General features: G+C 37.6%; 1 protein-coding gene across 1 annotated transcript in view; it reads left to right on the plus strand.

Moving 5' to 3' along the window:
* Positions 1–20769, plus strand: part of ELL2 (elongation factor for RNA polymerase II 2) — a 43302-nt gene that overhangs the window by 11386 nt on the left and 11147 nt on the right. Inside the window, exons 3-7 of the mRNA XM_026672586.2 lie at positions 7218–7339; positions 11274–11437; positions 13353–13612; positions 16548–16672; positions 16797–16890. Coding sequence (XP_026528371.1) covers positions 7218–7339; positions 11274–11437; positions 13353–13612; positions 16548–16672; positions 16797–16890 — 765 coding nt within the window. The remainder of the gene's footprint in view (positions 1–7217; positions 7340–11273; positions 11438–13352; positions 13613–16547; positions 16673–16796; positions 16891–20769) is intronic.

Consider the following 20769-nt stretch of genomic DNA (forward strand, 5'->3'; position numbering starts at 1 on the left):
TGTGAATGTAACACTTGTCTGCAGCTCTTTAAAACAGCTGTGTTGTTTCTCAATATCATGTGGCAATTAAAGAGGACAGCTTCATGATTTGGGGAAAGGTGTAGCTGTTTTAAAAAGTTGAAGACTTTTTCTTCTATTAATTTTGAAACATCTAATTATTTTCAAAGAGTTGCATAGCCCTGTTGGCTTGGACTCTATAATTAGTAAGGCTCATAGTACCGTGTTTCTCCAACAATATGGCCTCCACCAATAGGAAGCCCCACCATGTTTTATTGGCATAAAATCAAATTAAGCCCCTCCCCCCAAATTAAGCCCCATACTTGCGAAATGGGGGGGAAGCGGGGGGGGCTTGCCGTTAGGAAGTACTTTTGTTGCATGCCCGGATATGGTGCTACCTGCGTTGGTGGGGCACTTCATATCGGGAGACCTTCCACTGTTGCTTTCCCTTCTCCCTTGCTTTCCCTTCTCCCTTGCTGCCGCTGCATTAGAGCAACGCCGTGGTGTTTGGCGCAGCCATGTGCGGCCAGTCAGGGCTCCTCCCTGCAACCGGAGCCCTGAGGAGACACTTGGCTTCAGGCGCTCCCGTCTTCCCTTTGCTTTCGAAGGTAAAGCGAATTATTTTACAAAGCCTCCCCTGCCCGAGAGGGCAGCCCAACCCCACGTGGGGAGGCTAATTTCCCGGGGCCTCTTCTGTTCCTCCCCGACCTCCCTACACTGCGCGCCTCTGACGCGCCGGTCCCTTCAGCCCAGCGAGCTCTTCCACCTCAAAGAAAGGCCAGGCGGGCTGCTGCGGAGCAGCAGCAGCGGGTCTGAGCCGCTCGCAGTGGAAACAGCCACCACCCTTAGCCCGACGCGGGGAGAACGAGCGAGGTTAGCGCCCGCCAGCCTGTCCTTCCTGCCTTTGGAGGCACCTGCACCGGCGCCTCCGCGGCTCGGTTTCCCCTACAGGCGGGTCCTCCTTTCGTGCGGAGGGCTGTGGGGGAAGGCGCTCACCCGAGAGGATCTCTCCCTCTCTCTCCCGCAAGGTCAACGTCTGCGCTGCGGAGGAGAGGGCTGCAGCCGGTTCCTCCTGCTTGCTGAGTGGTGAGGAAGCCACGGCTCGCCCGGGTGAGATTTGGGAACGAGGGGCAGGACGAGGCACGCACACACCCGCGGCTCGCTTTCCCAGCTCTGCCCAGCATTTACGGCTCTGGCGCAGCCCTGGCAGGATGAGCGGAGGGTCCGGCGGGAGCGCTCGCTGCCCGCCAGGGCCGCGCCAGAGCCATAAATGCTGGGCAGAGCTGGGAAGCGAGCGCGGTGTGTGTGTGCCTCTTCCTGCCCCTCGTTCTCAAATCTCACCGGGCGAGCCGTGGCTTCCTCACCTCTCAGCAAGCAGGAGGAACGCTGCAGCCCTCTCCTCCGCAGCAGACGTTGACCTTGCGGAGAGAGAGGAGAGATTCTCTCGGGCGAGTGCATTCCCCACAGCCCTCCATGAAAGGAGGACCCGCCGGTGGGAAACTGAGCCGCGAAGGCGCTCGGTGCAGGTGCCTCAAAGGCAGGAAGGATGGGCTGGCGGGCGCTAACCTCGCTCGTTCTCCCGCTCAGGCTAAGGGTGGTGGCTCGCTGCGGCGGCTCAGCCCGCTGCTGCTGCTCCGCAGCAGCCCGCCTGGCCTTTCTTTGAGGTGGAAGAGCTCGCTGGGCTGAAGGACCGGCGTGTCAGCGCGCAGTGTAGGAGGTCGGGAGGAACGGAAGAGGCCCGAAATTAGCCTCCCACGTGGGTTGGGCTGCCTCTCGGGCAGGGGAGCTTTGTAAAATAATTCGCTTTACCTTAAAGCAAAGGGAAGATGGGAGCGCCTGGCAAAGTGTCTCCTCAGGGCTCCGGTTGCAGGAGGAGCCCTGACTGGCCGCACATGGCTGCGCCAACACCACGGCGTTGTCTAATGCCGCGGCAGCAAGGGAGAAGGGAAAGCAACGGTGGCCCGAACCCGAAGGTCTCCGAATATCCAAGCTGTCGCCGCCCGCCCATCCACCCGAGGATGCAAGGGGGATTAGTCACCCGAAAAGACGTCCTAGCCGTTTTTTCGGGGGTCAAAAAAAAATAAGGCCCGGCCTTATTATGTGAGAAACACGGTAATAGTTATACTTATTATTATTATGAATAAGCCTCACAGTTCGTATTCTTATTGGATCTGTTAGAGTGATTAATTTGTTTCAAGGATTGTGTTTAGTATTACAGAAATAGTCTTTCATGCCCCAGATTGGTCTGATGGTAGCCCATTCTAATAGTTCCTGGTTCCAGAGTATGATTTTAGTAAATTTTCTCATTATGTAACATGGGAAAGAGGTAAAGTGCCTATCTTTTTTTGGCTTGAACTAGAAAAAAAAAACATAGATTATTATGGGGTGATGAACTATACCAAATTTCATGGTAATCAGTATAGGCAGTTCGATTGTATTTGATCCACTTATTTAAAATATAGCTTGTTAAATTGTTAAGTACTTTGCACATGATGAAATTCTTATGATAACTAGTTATCAGGAGATGGAATTTGTCATGTTTCATAGAAATAAGCATGAGGAAGAGTTGAGTTACATACCCTTTTGATTATTGAAACTGCTCACTCAAACTGTTTCCTCAGTATTTATATGCCATTCTTGATCTGCGTACCCAGAAGATTTCAGTCAAGGTGACCCTTAGCAGGGCCAAATATTGGCTGTTTAATTTTATAGCAGAATAGATTGTGCATGACAAGAGTTAAATATGCAGCATGACAAGCAGAATATAAATAAGCCAAAAGGGAAAGTGGTCACCCCACACTGGTATACTAAACTGTATACCTTAAATACTGTAGGATCAAAACCGAATGGGGCTGCTACCCCTTATGGAGAGAAATGATTTTAAGAAAACAGGCATATAGAAAGATGTCTTTCAAAAAGAAAAACTAATCAAAATAATTTATTATTTCAATGAGATATATTGTTTAAAATATATTGTTTAAAATAAGGTGGAGAATTTTCCCACTCCTTATATCATCATTTGTCCAAAAGGCTGCAATAGATGTAATCAATGGTGGATTAATCGCAATATTCATATAAGCTAAATACATTATTTCCCCTTTTCCCCTTCCCATCAAGTCCTTTCACAATCAACCTTCAAAAGGGTTTTTTAAAAAAAAACCTTTTTAGTTCTACCCAAATCAACATATTGGGGGCAGAGTTCTGGAAAAATCCTTTCAAGTAGAACAAAGTGTGTTTCTGGATCTTTCTGCCCCAAATTTTTCATAAATTGCCAAAAGTTTGGAATTCACCCAAAACAGAACATGACCATAATTCTTATTCTGAACCAATATAACTGTTAAGTCATGGCAAAGAGCAAAGTGAAATCAAATATCAGGATAAGGGTGAGAAATATTTAATAGGCATGCTTATTAAAATTAAAGATATTCTAACATAATGTAAGTTCTAGACTGCAAAGTACTGTATCTTTGATTTTTCAGTAACAAGTAGTTTTCTCTAGTTTCCAAAGTTGCTACTATAGTAGGAATAATTTGGTTGATAATGTATTAACATGTTCAGATGTTTGTTATATAAGAATACTGAGAAGGCAATATAGAATTGCAATCCATATTGATAATTTATTAAAACATGACTTTTGGTTAGCCACTTGTTAAAGCATTTTGGGAGGAAATCTTTCTTTGCTCCTATTTATTCAGCTTAAAGATAGAAGCACTGTAACTTCTATCCCTATTTGTGAATTCAAGTTATTGTTTAACCAGAGTTGCACATTGATCAGCCATCAATTGAGCAGATCATATTACTCTTGTCTTTTTTATAACCAGTAGATTCAGAGATAATTTGTTTGCAAAAGTTAGGCTAAAAATAGTACTTGTAATTTATAGCATCTTATTAATCTAAAGACTTTTAGAATGTTACCTATTCAACATGCTAGAATTCAGTGCTTTATTTTTATAAATAAGTTCACATTGCAATTTCTCTGCTCTCTTGCTAAATGGATTGTTGGTGCTTGGTTGCTTTATTGATATTCCGTATCAAATCTGGAATCACATTGTGCTGTCACTCACAATCATAGGTGAATATGTTTAGTTTTTATTGCCACTTCAACTGCAGCTATTCTTTTTTGTGTCTAATAGAACCAGTGGTGGTATTCTACTAGTTCGGCCCGGTTTGGGCGAACCAGTAGTAAAAAATGCTACCGTTCGACCGAACCAGTAGTAAAAAATCAGCTACCAGTTTGGCTGAACCGGTATTTTTTTCCCCTCCAAACGATCAGCTGTTCAGACGAACACCTGTGCCAAGATCCCCCTCACTGTTTTATTGCTTCACCCAGGAGGCTTTCCAGAGGCCCAGGAGGCAAAAAAAAATGGAGCGTGGGGCGGGTACTGTGCAGCCCACCTGCGCTGCGTTTTTTGCCTCCTGGGCTTCAGGGAAGCCTCCTGGAAGCAAAAACGGCCTCCCAGGAGGCCAAAAAAATGGAATGCGAGGGGGCTGCAAAAAAGAAGCCATGCCCACCCAGTCATATGGCCACACCCACCTAACTACGCCCACAGAACCAGTAGTAAAAATATTTGCATCCCACCCTATACTTATCTATACTTGCAAATGATGCTCTTCTGAGAACATTTCTTTATGGAAACCTTTGGAAAACATATTTACAGGATACCATTTCTTTCATTGTGTATGCAATGCTCCTACTCCTCACATAGATTACTCATGATAGCTACTTATCTTAGGATCAGTAGCAGTAGTTTCTCAGGCAGGCTTTTCTCAATATTGCCTGAATTTTGTAAAGATAGGAATTTTGCTTTTAGGTACATAAAGCATGTTCTATGTTATTGAGGAAAAGCCCCTCCCTATATAATTATGTATACAAGTGAGCTCCATAGACTGTCAGTCATTTCTTATTTGAAAGCTGATAGTTCAACAAAATGCAGGAGGCTAGCTTTGCATGCAGATCAAGCTTGTGAAACACATAGGTATTGCTTACCTCAGTCTACTCCTTATCATTTGCCTTCTTTGAGGCAACTATTTCACATAGGTCTCATAAACAATGGAATGTTACACCCATTCATGTCAAGTAAACCATGAAGTAACATACAAGCATGTTCTTCTGTCTCAGCAATTTGCTTGACTGATGGCTGCCAACTTATTCTTGGTTGACTCTTACTTTCACTATGGGAGTGGTTTTAGATTAGAAAAGTTTGTTAGGCTCTCTGCTGAAAGGAAGAGCAATACATTTGGCATTTTTAAAAAATTCAGCATGATATTCTTCTGAATATATATTTTTAAGATTTTTGTGGGGGGGCATTGCTTAATGATACATATGCACATATTTAAAAGGATGGGTTATGGAGGGTGATGCAGGAGTAGCAGCTTTGGCTTGGATTCCCTGTATTGCTTGATATCTCCACGAATCAAATGGAAGAACTAATCCAGAGATCTGACATATTATATGCTATCAGCCAATTTAATTTCTTCTATGGGTTTGGGTGTCTATACTTGGGCATAATAATGTCTGGATGAGAAGTAATAAGAGGTTCTGGCAACAGTGCCTTTTATTCTCATCATCTCTCAAATTTTTGCAATACATTACAAATAGGACTGACTTCTCATGGCCCCATCGGAGCCCAATTCGAAGGAGGAGAAGGAGTTTGAACCGGGACTGTCAACAGGCATGTTTGGAGAGGCCAGGGGCTGAGGACATTGCTTTCCTAGGCCCCTCCGGTATTGGGGGAAGTGGTCGATAAGACAGAGAGCTCCCTGCCTTCACAGACACAGGGGAGGATCACCTGCTGACAGGCAATGGTACTGATAGGCAGCAGATCTCCTCTGATGAGGAACATCTGTTTCCTCCACTTGATCCAAGGGCACGGAGATCGGAGCATAGGCAAGCTCATAGAAGGTCTGCAGGCTACTTGGGAGAAGCCCTATTCCACCTCATGCTTGAAGTGGAGTGACTTAAGGAGAAGCTGTGCTAGTCTTTGCCAGGAACAATTGTTTGTTTTGGATTACACCCCCCTGGCTTTGATTCGTGCCTTTTTGCCTTTGTTTTGAGGACTGCTGTTTGTCTTGCACTAGCCTTGTGGACTGCTTTTGCCCTTTCCTGTACTTTACCTTCAGAATTGGCTTTGCCATGTAGTGTGTCTTTGTCTTATGTCTGGATTTTGCCTTGTGGACTTTCCTGGTAATATATGGGCTGTTTTGGGGGACACTGAGGGTGACTGCCTTCAGAATAGCATGGAGTGGACCCTTACTGATTATTGGAGGGCCATTTGTTGAACCACTTCTTGAGGACAATAAAGGACTCTCTAAAGGTCTGCCTTGCCTTGACCACCTGGGTCATAACTAGACTACGTAGAAGTCGCAGTTGATACAAAATGTAGAACTCCTCTTTTTGGCAGGTGAGAGATGTTACTCATGTATAACACTAATGGAAGACATTTTCAGTGTTTTTTTACCCATTTTTAAAAATATTCTTACCCTAAACACCTGTATATAGAGGTAATACTTTCTTATCAACCACAATTGGGACTGACTTCTCTGTTGTTAAGTGGTGCAGTTGTTAAATAAAATGTTACATGACCTCACCAACTCAAACAGTTCCAGCTGTTGTCATTAAGTGAATCACCACATATTGTGAACCACAATATCATGTGATTGTGACTTGCAACTTCCTAACAGCTTCTCATTGACTGTGCTTATTGGAAATCTAATGTGCAGGTTGCAAATGGCATTTGTGGGATACTACTGCTATGCTTCATAGCCAATAATCTTGGAATTGTATCTTTTTTTAGTCCATCAAAAGAAGAGAAGGAAATAGATTGCAAACACATCCTTATGAAAAGCAAGATATAGGGCTACTGTAATGTTTAGTATCTTCAGAACCAGGGATAAGAGTCAACAAAATTACTTGAATTATTTTCTGTTTGTTTTAAGTCTTCCCAGTGAAAGATGCAGCTTACTTGCAATATTTCTAAATGTAAAAATAATATTGTTAGAAGTTTTATGCCCGAAAGACAATTTATTGAATTTAAATATTAAATGTTTGAATTAAATTCCATGTCTTTCTTGGACTCAATGGATATGTCAATGACAGACTAAAATTTCATTTGTTATATCAGAATCCTATATTGTAAATTAGTTGTAAATATGAAAAAGTATCTGCTTAGTTTCATAATTATAACATTATAGATAAATATTTGTGTTTGTTTGTGTTTCAGCTTGTAAAGATTCCCAAAACCGATGTCCCAAATGAAGTCCATACCTTTGATTTCTACCTGTCAAATGTTGGCAAAGATAATCCTCAGGGAAGCTTTGATTGTGTCCAGCAAACTGTTTCAAGGTAAAAGATTTACTAATGGTAATAAAAGTGAAATTGGTTTTTTTAATTGTTGCTGGTGTCTGTAGCCTTGTTGCTATGAAGAATGGAAAAAGAATTCAACTCAGCAAATACTAAGTATAAACTCTAATTCTAAAATTGTTGTGGTCTTTTGAAAAATACAGTTTGAGAAATTGTCTTGTTTAGAACTCATTATGTTGTCAGTGGAAAATGCCAGTTCTACCTCCGGTCCTCCTTTGTTTTGTACATATATCAAATTATGTTGTCTACTTTGGAATTCTATTCATTTGTAACAGTACACACATGGCTGAGAGATACTCCACTAAATTCACAGTGAGAAAGAACTATTTTATTTCTCAGCCTTCTAGAAATGGAGAACAAATCCAGGATGAAATAATTATATGATCAAACGTGTGTGTGTGTGTGTGTGCGCGCGCGCGCATGTGTGTTTCATATATTAAATGTAGACTTAAAAACATCTGAAAATTAAGAGAAAATGCTGTAGTTTTAAATGTTGAGGTTATCAGATTACCTTTTTTGGAATCTAAGAATTTTTACTAAGATGAACAGAATCAGAACATTGATAATAAAAAAGAGATAGAAAGGAAGGAACAAATATAAAAGCAAATATAACAAGATCAAAAGCTAACACAGTAAGTTGGTTGTTTACATAACTTCAGGAAAAATGTAAACATAAAATCCATATTCAGTATTATTTCTGAAAGATACTTGTATAGATTATTATTTCTGTTAGATGAAACCCCTTTTTAGGCACCTAAAATGTATTTTAAAATGAAGATTCATTGCATTTTGCTCATCTAATACTGTTCCTATATCTTTCAATACCTTTAATTCAAAATCGGTTGTTTACATAACTTCAGGAAAAATGTAAAAATTGTAAAATCCATATTTAGTATTTGTTTCTGAAAGATTCTTGTATAGATAAAGGCATTATTTCTGTTAGATGAAATCCTTTGTTAGGCACCTAAAATGTATTTTAAAATGAAGATTCAGTGCATTTTGCTCATCTAATACTATTCTTATATCTTTCAATACCTTTAATTAAAAGAAAAATATATTAGACTACTTAACTTGATGCAGGAAGGAATGTAAAAGTACAGTTATTACAGGCACACTAGAGACCTAAAATTCAAAACTGAGAGATTTAATTTGAATAGGAGATTTAAAGGCAACATGATTAAATCTAAACCAGTTTGAGACCGGAATCAGAAAGATTGGTATATAAGGGAAGATTGGGATGAAAATAGAGAATGGTAGATTGGTATACCCTGCCAGATCACTTCAGGGATTTCACAGTAATAAATTCTTCAAATATTTCTTTTGAAGCTCTTTTAACTGAAAAATAACAGGTTGAGGAAAGTATGTCCTAATAACTTCCAAATAGTTCAACGAAACAGAGATATATTGAAATAAATCAGAAGATGATCGATTCTTTTTTCTCCAAATACTGTTTAAAAATAAAGTCTTACTAAGGTTAAAGTGTCTGGCATCTTCTGACTGACTCTACTATTCTAAGTTGGTACTTTCTGGCCAGAGCTTGTCAGTAGAAGTAATATATTATGAGCTAATTATGAAATTAATTCTGGAAAAATGACATGTGTTACCACTATTGAACAGGTAGTCCTTGACTTACAATCACAATTGGGGTCATAATTTCAGTTGTAAGTCATGACAGCCATAAACTGAAGCACCTATGTGACCAGACCCAACTTTACAACCGTTTTTACAGTAGTCATTAAGAGAATCACTGTCACGCCTTTTGAACCACGGTCATTAAGTGAATCACACAATCTTAGTAGTGCAAATACATTTCCCCAAATGGACTTTTTTCCCCATGAATTACTGCAACTGATCATAAATGTGAGCCTATTAACAAGTGCCTGAATCATGTGATTGAGGGAGGGCTGACATTTGATAACAGCCAGAAGTGTTTTAAGGGCCATAAAGTACCATTTCTGAGACTGTTGTAACTCTGAACAGTTATCAAACTGGTAGTAAGTCAGGAACTATGGTACTAGTAGATATAATTCAGCATGTGTATGAAGAAATAGTCTATGAAAGAATGACAGTTGAAAATGAAAGAGCCAAAGAACTCCAAAATAGTCACAAGCCCTAATGTCAAATAAAAAGATTTGAAAGTTGATGGAGGAAAGATTTAAATAGATTCGAACAAGATAGGGAATTGCACAGGAAAGGACAAATCCAATCCAGAAAAGAGCAGAAGAATCCAGTTGAGTCAGTTTTTTTCCTCTCTCCCCCATCTGCCTAAATGGATTCTAGCAGAAGATAAGATAGCAACAGCATGTAGAATTATATACCACTTCATAGTGCTTTACAGCCCTCTCTAAGCTGTTTACAGAGTTAGCATATTGCCCCCAACAATCTGGGTCTTCATTTTACCGACCTCATAAGGATGGAAGGCTGAGTCAACCCTGAGCAGGTCAGAATCGAACTCCTGGATTGAGCAGTGAATTAGCTTACATTATTGCATTCTAACCATTGCGTCACCACGACTCTTGATGGCCTACTCTGAATCAAATTCAACTCTGGGTGATCCCATGCACACACCCATGTAGTTTTTTTGTTACCATTATAAGGTGTTTTGTTTTATCTACTCTGGTATTTCTTGGTGATCTTGCATCCGAGGTCCAAACAAGTTTTCCTTAATTTTTATGTGATCAGCAAGTTGCTATCATTTTTATAGAACTCTAGCAGAATTTGAGGCACAAACAGCAGAATACCTCTCGTCTAAGTTCATTGATAGAGGTTTTGGAAAAAATAAAACAATCCACAAGACAGCCTCTTATATCACTGAAGCCTCCCCTTCTGCATTAGTATTTGAGGCTGCAAAAGTAGTAGGCATAAGAAAATCTGTCAAATCACTTCCCAGTCTTTCCAAAGTAAATTCCTAGGCTTTTGATTTGCTTTACTGCCTCACTATAATATGAAGAATTTATTATAATGTAATTGACTTAATCTCCTTTGAAATAAATCACTCTTTAAGCTTCACATAGGCATCTTTCAAGTTATTTTGTACAGAAAATTACTTGACCTTGAAGCAATATAAATATTACTATTGTATAATAGAGTATAGAGGATATAAGTCATAAGCATCCTTTAGGGAAATGAATATTTTTTAAAATTTAAATGTAGAATTAAAAATATGAAATCTGTTCTTTAACCCAAAACCAAAAAATCCTGAAATTTTACCAGCTTTCTGGTAAAGATCAGTCAAAATAAATATCTGTGGCCCGTATTTGTGAAAAAGGCTTATTTATTTATTTAATTATTAATGTACATCTCCTTTCCAAATGGTTGAGATGACATAGAGTTGCAAGTAGATTAAGAAATTAAAAAATGATCCCAGAAAGTAACAGTGAGAAGAAAATAGCAACAATGTAGTTGAGTTCAGTTCAATCTAGTTTATTTTTAAGGACAAACAAAATAAAATACTTTCCAGAGCAAAATCTTGATTTTTTCTCATAAAATATTGTGATAATTACTTAGTATTATGTCACTGAATAACATGGCAGTTATTCATAATCAATCTATGGTTCCTCCAGATTCAGAAAGGAATACTAATTACTTGAGAATCAACAACTGGAATAACTTTTTTGAAAGCCTTAGAAGTGAAATTGATTTCATTAATATGGCTAAGCTTTCACAAATCATTTTATATTTCATTTGATTTAATAGAAAATTACTTCATTTGGTTTAATGTTCTAGTTTAACCTATATAGATATTTTTAAAGATTGCTGAATTTTACAGATTTTCCTATATTATTGGCAAAAAGCAGAATAGTGTCTCACAGTTGATAGCTATCATTAAATGTATAGAAAGATGTTGAATATTATTGGGACAATTCATTTTGCATATTTGTTGCAAATAAATTTGTTTTCTTCCTGTATTGCTTAGTACTGGATCATCACAGCTCAATTGCCTGGGATTTATACAGGATAAAATTACTGTATGTGCAACAAATGATTCTTACCAAATGACCAGAGTACGTATGACCCAGGCAGAAGAAGAGTCTCGTAATCGAAGTACAAAAGTCATAAAACCGGGTGGACCATATGTAGGTATGATTGCTTTTTTTTCTTTTCTGTTATTGCTTAAATTCTAATTATTGCATCATTTAATACCCAAAATATTGTATAAAGTTGATTTTTTTGTTATTTTCTCTTATTCTCTCTTTTCAGTTACAGTTTCAGTACTTTAACATGTTCCTTTTGTAAATCCAAGATAAAGCTTTCCAAATCATTCTTCTAATTTACTATGTATATGTCTCTAATTATTTATTAAAATAATGATTATTTTAATAGTTATTAATATTTAATATTGAATGAGTAATAATTATGTTGGAAGGAAAATCCACTGGTTCAGTTCCAAGCTGCAAGAAAGATGCTGGAAACAAAATGGAGGCTGATTGGAAAGAAGGTCCATTTATTGGTGAACAGAACAACCAGGGTTTGTGATTCTGGGCAGCTGACAAAATGGAGTTTAGAATGGGTGGATTTTTATAGCTTCTGGATTCCTATGAGGGTCATGTAGTGGTTATGTAGAGGTCATAGCTGGCTCTATAGGCAAAAGAGGAAATGCAAATCCTAAATGGATTACCAAAACTACATTTCTCAAAACTGGCCTCCTCAGTTTCTGCATGGGACAGGGAAACTGGGGCTGGTTTCTGCCTCCTGTAAGATTTTTTTATTTCTCCTTTAGGGGACACATTTTATCCTGCCTTTTTAATATTTACCAAAGTATTTCATTGTTCTAAGAAGGGGGACTTCCTACAATTATTAATATTTAATTATCCAGGCTTCATTTTTAAATCCATTGTGCCATCTTTTTTCATGTAGCTTTTAAATTCTGACATTTTAAAATCCATTTTCAGATCCATAACATTTTTTTCAAAGTCACTTTTGTAATCTGGCATTTGTTTGAAATCCAAATCCCCAATTCAGATCAGCCTTAATCTCTCTTTTATCCAATCTATTGTTCTGCATTATAGTATCAGTTTGTAAATAATTTCTAAGTGTACTGTTCATAAGCAGTCTTTTAATTTCTTCTATAGTCAAATGGTATTACTTGATTTGAAATTCCAACAAAGATTCTGCCAATTCAAAGCCACTTTCAAATCAATGTTTGAAGCCACAGTCATCTGGTATTTTCTTGTGGTGGTTCACCTCTCCTGTCACATAATTTTGTCTAACTGTTCTTCTGTAATAGGATAAAAATGAGGTGACAAGTTTCCAACTCTCACACTATGAACTATGCACACATTCTATTGCTCTTACTCTCTTCCTTCTCTTTTGACATATAAGCAGAAAAACTCACCAAATAGAAAGTGAGAACATGGATTAGGGAAGGGGACACACTTTTTTTCCTGTCTCACTGGTAATGGTAAATTCCCTGGTGGAATGGGAATTAAAACTTATTATTTCAAGACTTGCAATAACAATTTCAGGGTAGGATAGTGACTAAATGGCATTCTTTGTTCTGATTCTCAAGTGTTTTGAGAATAGAAGTGGAAGACAATTGTGGATTGTCTTAAAGAACTTTTGAGAGATTAGGGAGCAGAAATTTGTGTCCCATTGTTCTTCAGCTAGCCATCTATTAGCTCATGCATTCTTAAATTACCACTTTTGAAGCACTATTGAACTATTAGGAGACCATAACTTTTGGCTAATAAAAATAGCTTTTGATTGTTCCACTCAATTACATGTTGCTGTCACTGAAGAATATAATTTCATAATTCTGTTTCATCACTGATTATACAGTGCTCGAAATTATCAGACATGATTACTTGTGTCTTGAACAATGAGAGTCATGAAGTGAATTTATGATTTACATAAATTAAACATGTGACATTCTAAACATAGTTAAAACTGTATGTTCCTGCATTTGACTTGGATTTCTTTTTCAGTTTTTGTTGGGAAATAAATTTCAGGTTTGTTGGAAGTGTACAGATAAAAAACATTGTTTTATTGCTTGTAGGTAAAAGAGTACAAATTCGAAAAGCACCACAAAGTATTCCAGATGCAGTTCCTGAAAGGAAAAGGTCTACCCCCATCAACCCTGCAAATACAATACGGAAGACCCATACAAACAACAGTATTTCACAGCGGCCTTATAAAGATAGAATAATTCATTTATTGGCACTAAAGACCTACAAGAAACCAGAACTTCTTGCCCGCTTATTAAAAGATGGTGTTAGTCAAAAAGATAGGAATTCCCTTGCTGCTATTCTTCAGCAGGTGAAATTTTATTTACACTTCTGCTTTCTCCTAGTTCGAAAATTGTATTTGCTGAGATCAAAATGAGCTTGTGGTCACACATGCAGCTTTTTAATTTGGGCATATTGAAATTCATATAGCACTGAATTAAGATTTGACATTGCATATTATGGCTATAACTTGAAATATATTGATCCTTTTTTGCTATTCATCCCCTATTCTTCCTTTTTTACTCTGATATTATTTGTACATCCAAAAATTAAGGATAGTGAATGCATTATAATAAGATAAATCGAATACGCAAACTTAACTTTTTCCAATCTTTAACTGTTTAGACTTTCAGTAATGATGTTTCAATTGTTAATGCACTGTAATGCATTTAATCTCCATGTAAAAGATGTGGGTTTCTTTTTAAAAACCAAAATCACCAGATTATGATTAGAATTTTTTTTTCTACAATCCTCACTTTAGAGACCTGAGTAACAGGTTTTTGGAAATCCATTATCATATCTATTCTTAAGAATGATTGGTGTCATTATGAAAATAATCTCTAGAATTATCCTTTTTATGTCTCCATATATGTATTAATATTAAAATGTCCATCAAATCAAAAAAGTAGTAATTTTTCTGGGGTGTTTTTAATTTTTAACTTTGTGGGAACAAAACCCTTCCTAATTGTGAAAAAACAGCAAGGTTTATCAGTTGTTCCATAAATTGTTTATAAAATCCCAAAACAAAAGTTTAACATTCTTGTAATTGAATTTTCACCCTTACAAATATACTATCTTGTTACTTATTATTAATTGTGATTTTAATTGGGGTTTAACATGTAGAACTACTCCGTTGGGATTTTTTGGTGTTGCCAAAACTAAGTCATCTGCCAAGTTTTTATAAATCAAGTATTTCACATCTTTATTTCCAATATGTGTTTCTTGTAAGCAAATTATATCTTATTTTAATTTCTTCATGTAGTGAAATACATTCTTTCCTTTTGTGAATGGAATTTGCCTCATTTATATTCCAAGTTAAATTCAAGTTCAAAAGAAAGAAAGGAAAAAAAGGCATCTATATTCCATGGTTAGATAAATCTGGTCTTGTACACCAGGTTCCAAATTGTCTTTTTCATTGTCTTAAGCATCCTGGGGTTTTTTTGTTTTTAGTCAATTGCTTATCAATATTCTCTGGACTTTCTCTTTGAGTCTCTTGCAACTCTACTTTAAATTTCTGAAAAAATTATCTGGTACTTTGAACAATATTAATCAAAATCTTTCATGTTGAAAAATAAAAGTTATCCCTTCTATTTTTTCCCAATGAAGTGGAATAGTTTTCAACTTCAGTGTTTCAGTTAAAAAAAGAATACTCTTCTTTTATGAAAAATTTGGATCGGAATTTAATTTAAGATGATTATCTCTTCATTGACAATTTTCAGTTTTGAGATGGAATGCTGTTGAAAACGTCTCTTATCCTTTCTTTATAAAGTGTACTAAAACATCCTTGGCACCTTACAAAATTATCCATCTTGTCCATTTTTTCAAACTTTCTTTCAAATGATGAAAACTTAGTATCCTGTTTAAAGTCGTGTGAATGAGACAACTTAGCTCCTAGTTCCTCAAACATTTAACTAAGATAGATGTAACTGGCATTTCTCTTTCTCCTTCAGCAGCTACTCAGTGAATGGTTTTCTGATATCTCCTCAAACTTTGCATGCTGCAATTCTAAAGGGATCAAGAAAACAAAATAAAATAAAAATAAAATAAAGTGAGGGGAAAAGTGAATTGCAATTTTAATGTTATAATTATCAACAGTTGCCAGTAGATGTCAGCCAAAGTGTCTAAAACTAAATCAGTCAACAATGCACAGACTGAGCTAATTACAATATTCCTAATCAAGGCCAATCCAGTCAGGTAAAGTAGGACAAGAGGTACTATGGGAAGACAGAGTCCACGTAAAAATATTTATATTCCATATTTCTAAACCATCCATCTCCCTCAAATTATGAATTAGTAGTTTAAAACTAGAGATTCACCAACAAAATAAACTTTTATTTTTATAATTAAAGGGAAGCCTGACTTTTTTCTCATTAATTTTCTGATATCGTTTTGGTTGCCCGGCTTTTTGAAAAACTTTAACAAAGGTTAATTTAATATATCTCTAAGATGTAATAGTCCAAAAAAGGGAAAAAACACACAAAGAAATACTTAGCTGCCGAATAAGTATTATCAACTTCCAAAGATTACAAGTCCAAAAATGATCTAGAAATGTGTGTCAGTGGACTCAAACAAGTTGCACCTCAACATTGAACAACATGGTATTCCTTATCCCCCAACTATTCCACTCATGAACTGTTTACTAGGACCTCTGTTTTTGCAATTCATTCTCAAGGAGCAGCTGTCCAGTGATCAAGTAGATTAGGTTCCAGCTCCCTGCTTGGTCCAGAGTGTAAAGAACCCAATGACAGTTTGTAGGAAGCACTGAAAACTGAAGGACTGACTCCACGCTGAGACAAGCTGAAGCTGTTTAAGCCGCTATGTCCACCAAGTCCAGGCTCACTTAATTCATAATGCAGAGTCAACATTGAGTTGCCCTCTTGTTTAAAATCTAAACCCAACATTCTTGAGAAAGATTTTAGTAATTCTCCCAGGTTAGGTAGTCTTCCAAAACTGTGACCCTGCAATAGATCCACAATTAATAGAATGGCTTCTTTCTATTATCCTATTAGTTCTGGTTTTCTATTGAAAAACATACTTAAACTATAGTGGTGGATTTTATGTTCCTTCTTTTTTAGAAATCTGTTTCTGATAATACAGTTTTAATAATTTACCAATTAAATATTTAATTATGGACCATAATAACCATAATTTTTTTATTAAACTTCAAGATATTAAGTGTGATTTTTTTCAGATACTTTATCTTTCAGTTAATTTTAAGTGTTTGTGTTTTTATCTCTAATCTGTAGGTAGCCAATCTGAATCCAAAAGACAACTCTTACACTTTGAAAGAATATATTTATAAGGAAGTTCAAAAAGATTGGCCTGGATATAATGAAATAGATAGACAGTCACTGGAATTAATACTTTCTCGGTAGGTTGAAATCCTCTTCACATCATCTGTAAATATCTAGAAAAATTAAATAACTTTACAACCTTGATTTAGTTTAGGACATTTTGATTTTCTTTGTGATACTGAACATGGATAATCTTTACAGAAAACTACATTCATCTCAGAATGCCACCAGCACCAGTAACCTGGGGTCTCCTTTGAGGACTGTCAAAGAGGCTGCATCTTCTTCCCCTTCTCAGGTATTTTCCTTGTCACTTTAATTCTATATCTTGTAATAAGATAATATGTAACAAATGTTGAGGGGTGGAGGAAACATCCATTGGAGAAGATCAATGTATGACTGATGGAGGCTTGCTCTGAACTTTGGGTCTTTTGTGTACAGTCCTGTTGCATACAAAGGTTGGATTGAAAGACTTGCTGCTGGCTAACATAGGCAACACTGCAGAAGAAGCACAAGTATTTTGACTTCACAGAAGGATATGTTACGTTTTCAAAGTATTAACTATTACATCTGTAAATCAGTTTCACTGAATATCGACAGATAACAATAGCATTTCTCTTTTTGATATACTGATGAAAAATGTTGGTTTTAGAGCAATTTAGGATGAAGCACACCTACCAAAGCTCATCCAAATCAGCACAACAGAAATATTTGCAAGATTTGGTAATCCCACAAGAATTTAAACACATAGATAAGCATCCTCACCACAATGTCTCTGAAGTATTCTTGCAGATGAGTTTGGGCTATCAGTTTATATCCTGACCTTGAGGATATAAATCCTTCCAAAGTGTCATTAATATAATACATTTTTTTAAAAAAGAAAAGTAGTTGAGGTCCTTTCCAGAGGCTGATCATTATGATGAATAGGGAAAAATGAGCCTACTTAAGAAATATACAATATTTCAGAAGGATTTCGGTAATTTATTCCTTGTTCCTTCTCTATGGTGTATACTTTTGTTTTTGACTATTTCTATGAAAATGAAGTGCCTCATAAAAGTATCTCTAAGCTAGACACATGGAAAATTTCTGAAGGATAGATTCAGAGACTTGGGAATTTAGATAATAAAACTTTTTATGCTGCTTTTATGCTGTGACCACAAAGCCACAGAATAATTTTAAAACAGCTTTGGTGATGGATATGAAGCCAGCAATTGAAAGAAAAAGGGACTTAAACATTCATTTATTTCCAAACAAGAACTCACTCCTGAAGTCCTGTAGGTTCCATCAAATCTGTCCTATAATTCTTACCCTTAGAAAGAGAAAACGGGGGGAAAAAATCACAGGAACAGTTGTGCTACATGTTATTTCAGTTTACTTTCCCAAAACACTATAATTATAGTTCCTTTCATAAAACAAAAGAACCCTACCAATTAGGAACTAGAGATATCAATCACAAATTATACTTGATATATTTTCTATATGAGGAATCTGGAGAGGAATTTCTGCAGTCTGAGTGTGTCTTCAGATCACTAATGAAACCCAGGAAGGCTCCAGACTCTGTTTTGAAAAAACTACCTGTCAATCTTTAAGTCCAGTTAATATATAATTTGGCTAAATGTCATGCTCACCACTACATACTGTATATGTGATAAAAGCAGTTTTAATGACAATACTGTTTCAATTTGAATAGAAATTGTATAATTACAAATAAGATTAATTAAAGTAGCAAAGTCCCCAATTTCCATTACTTTCCAAATAGATTTTTGTTTGACTTTTGGAATATTTTATTTGATACAGTATTTATTTACTAAATTTCTACATTGCCTATCTCACCAAAGGCAACTCTACACACGCACACACACACACAGAGGGAGAGGGAGAGTATTATTTAAAACTGATTTATTTAGATACGTAATCCAAAGCTATATCTTATATAGGAAATATATCCTATTTCCTTCAGTGTCAGGAACATGTTTTGCAACTTAGGTATTGCCACATCAGTGTTGCGTCTAATGATTGCGTCAAGTGTGTGTGCATGTATGCATCTGATTTGTCCTCAAATATTAAAATTCTTATTTCCTTAGTTATATTATACTATAATGAACTCTTTGTACAAAAATAATTTTAATTTGAAAAGCATAGTATTACTTTGCTTTTTATTTGAAACCTTTCTTACAAAGAACAAGGTATACTCAATACTTCACATGAGTTTATGAGAGCATATGTAAGTATGCTGAAAATTTAAATATAATGTTCCTAAAACTTCAGGAAGTTTCTATATCAGCTGTTTATGAAGGAGTATACTGGCATAAATCAGAAAGGCACATAAGAATGGAGGGATTTGTCTCTTTGGTCTGCTGGTTTCACTGCCTTTTGTGCCTCCCTTGAAAAATAGGATTGAATTCTGAAGTACACTTCTCAAAAAAATAAAGGGAACACAAAAATAAGACATCCTAGATCTGAATGAATGAAATATTCTTATTAAATACTTTGTTCATTACATAGTTGAATGTGCTGACAACAAAATCACACAAAAATTATCAATGGAAATCAAATTTAGCAACCCATGGAGGTCTGGATTTGGAGTTACAGTCAAAATTTAAGTGGAAAAAAACACCAGGCTGATCCAACTTTGATGTAATGTCCTTAAAACAAGTCAAAATGAGGCTCAATAGTGTGTGTGGCCTCCATGTGCCTGTATGACCTCCCGACAATGCCTGGGCATGGTCCTGATGTGGCAGATGGTCTCCTGAGGGATCTCCTCCCACACCTGGACTAAAGCATCCCCTAACTCCTGGACAGTCTGTGGTGCAACATGGTGTTGGTGGGTGGAGCAAGACATGATGTCCCAGGTGTGCTCAATTGGATTCAGGTCTGGGGAACGGGCGGGCCAGTCCATAGCATCAATGCCTTCGTCTTGCAGGAACTGCTGACACACTCCAGCCACATGAGGTCTAGCATTGTCTTGCATTAGGAGGAACCCAGGGCCAACCACACCAGCAGATGGTCTCACAAGGGGTCTGAGGATCTCATTTCGGTACCTAATGGCAGGCTACCTCCACATGGAGGGCTGTGCGGGCCCCTAAAGAAATGCCACCCCACACCATTACTGACCCACTGCCAAACTGGTCATGCTGGAGGATGTTGCAGGCAGCAGAACGTTCTCCACGGCATCTCCAGACCCTGTCACGTCTGTCACATGTGCTCAGTGTGAACCTGCTTTCATCTGTGAAGAGCACAGGGCGCCAGTGGTGAATTTGCCAATCTTGGTGTTCTCTGGCAAATGCCAAACGTCCTGCACGGTGTTGGGCTGTAAGCATAACCCCCACCTGTGGACGTCGGGCCCTCATACCACCCTCATGGAGTCTGTTTCTGACCATTTGAGCAGCCACATGCACATTTGTGGCCCACTGGAGGTCATTTTGCAGGGCTCTGGCAGTGCTCCTCCTGTCCTTCCTTGCACAAAGGCAGAGGTAGCGGTCCTGATGCTGGGTTGTTGCCCTCCTACGGCCTCCTCCACGTCTTCTGATGTACTGGCCTCTCTTCTGGTAGCGCCTCCATGCTCTGGACACTACGCTGACAGGCACAGCAAACCTTGCCACAGCTCGCATTGATGTGCCATCCTAGATGAGCTGCACTACCTGAGCCATTTGTGTGGGTTGTAGACTCCATCTCATGCTACCACTAGAGTGAAAGCACCGCCACCATTCAAAAGTGACCAAACCATCAGCCAGAAAGCATAGGAACTGAGAAGTGGTCTATGGTCACCACCTGCAGAACCACTCCTTTATTGGGGATGTCTTGCTAACTGCCTATGCTTTCCACCTGTTGTCTATTCCATTTGCACAACAGCATGTGAAATTGATTGTCAATCAGTGTTGCTACCTAAGTGGACAGTTTGATTTCACAGAAGTGTGATTGACTTGGAGTTACATTGTGTTGTTTAAGTGTTCCCTTTATTTTTTTGTGCAGTGTATAAAGCTGGTAGAAGCTTCTGCATTATTCTGAAATAATCCTGTACCTACTAATCTGAGGCCAACCAGTTTGCTTAAATTGCCATGTGCTTGCCATTAGTTGTTTTAGCAATTCCACACCAAAGTATCTTGAAGAAGCATCAAGTAGCTTCTGAATTAATAAATAACACACAGCCTGAGTTTGTATCCTTATCTTCTTCAGC

The sequence above is a fragment of the Notechis scutatus genome, chromosome 2 (assembly GCF_049901735.1).
Source record: "Notechis scutatus isolate UNSWTSFEM ecotype Mainland chromosome 2, rNotScu1.2, whole genome shotgun sequence".
NCBI lineage: Eukaryota > Metazoa > Chordata > Lepidosauria > Squamata > Elapidae > Notechis > Notechis scutatus.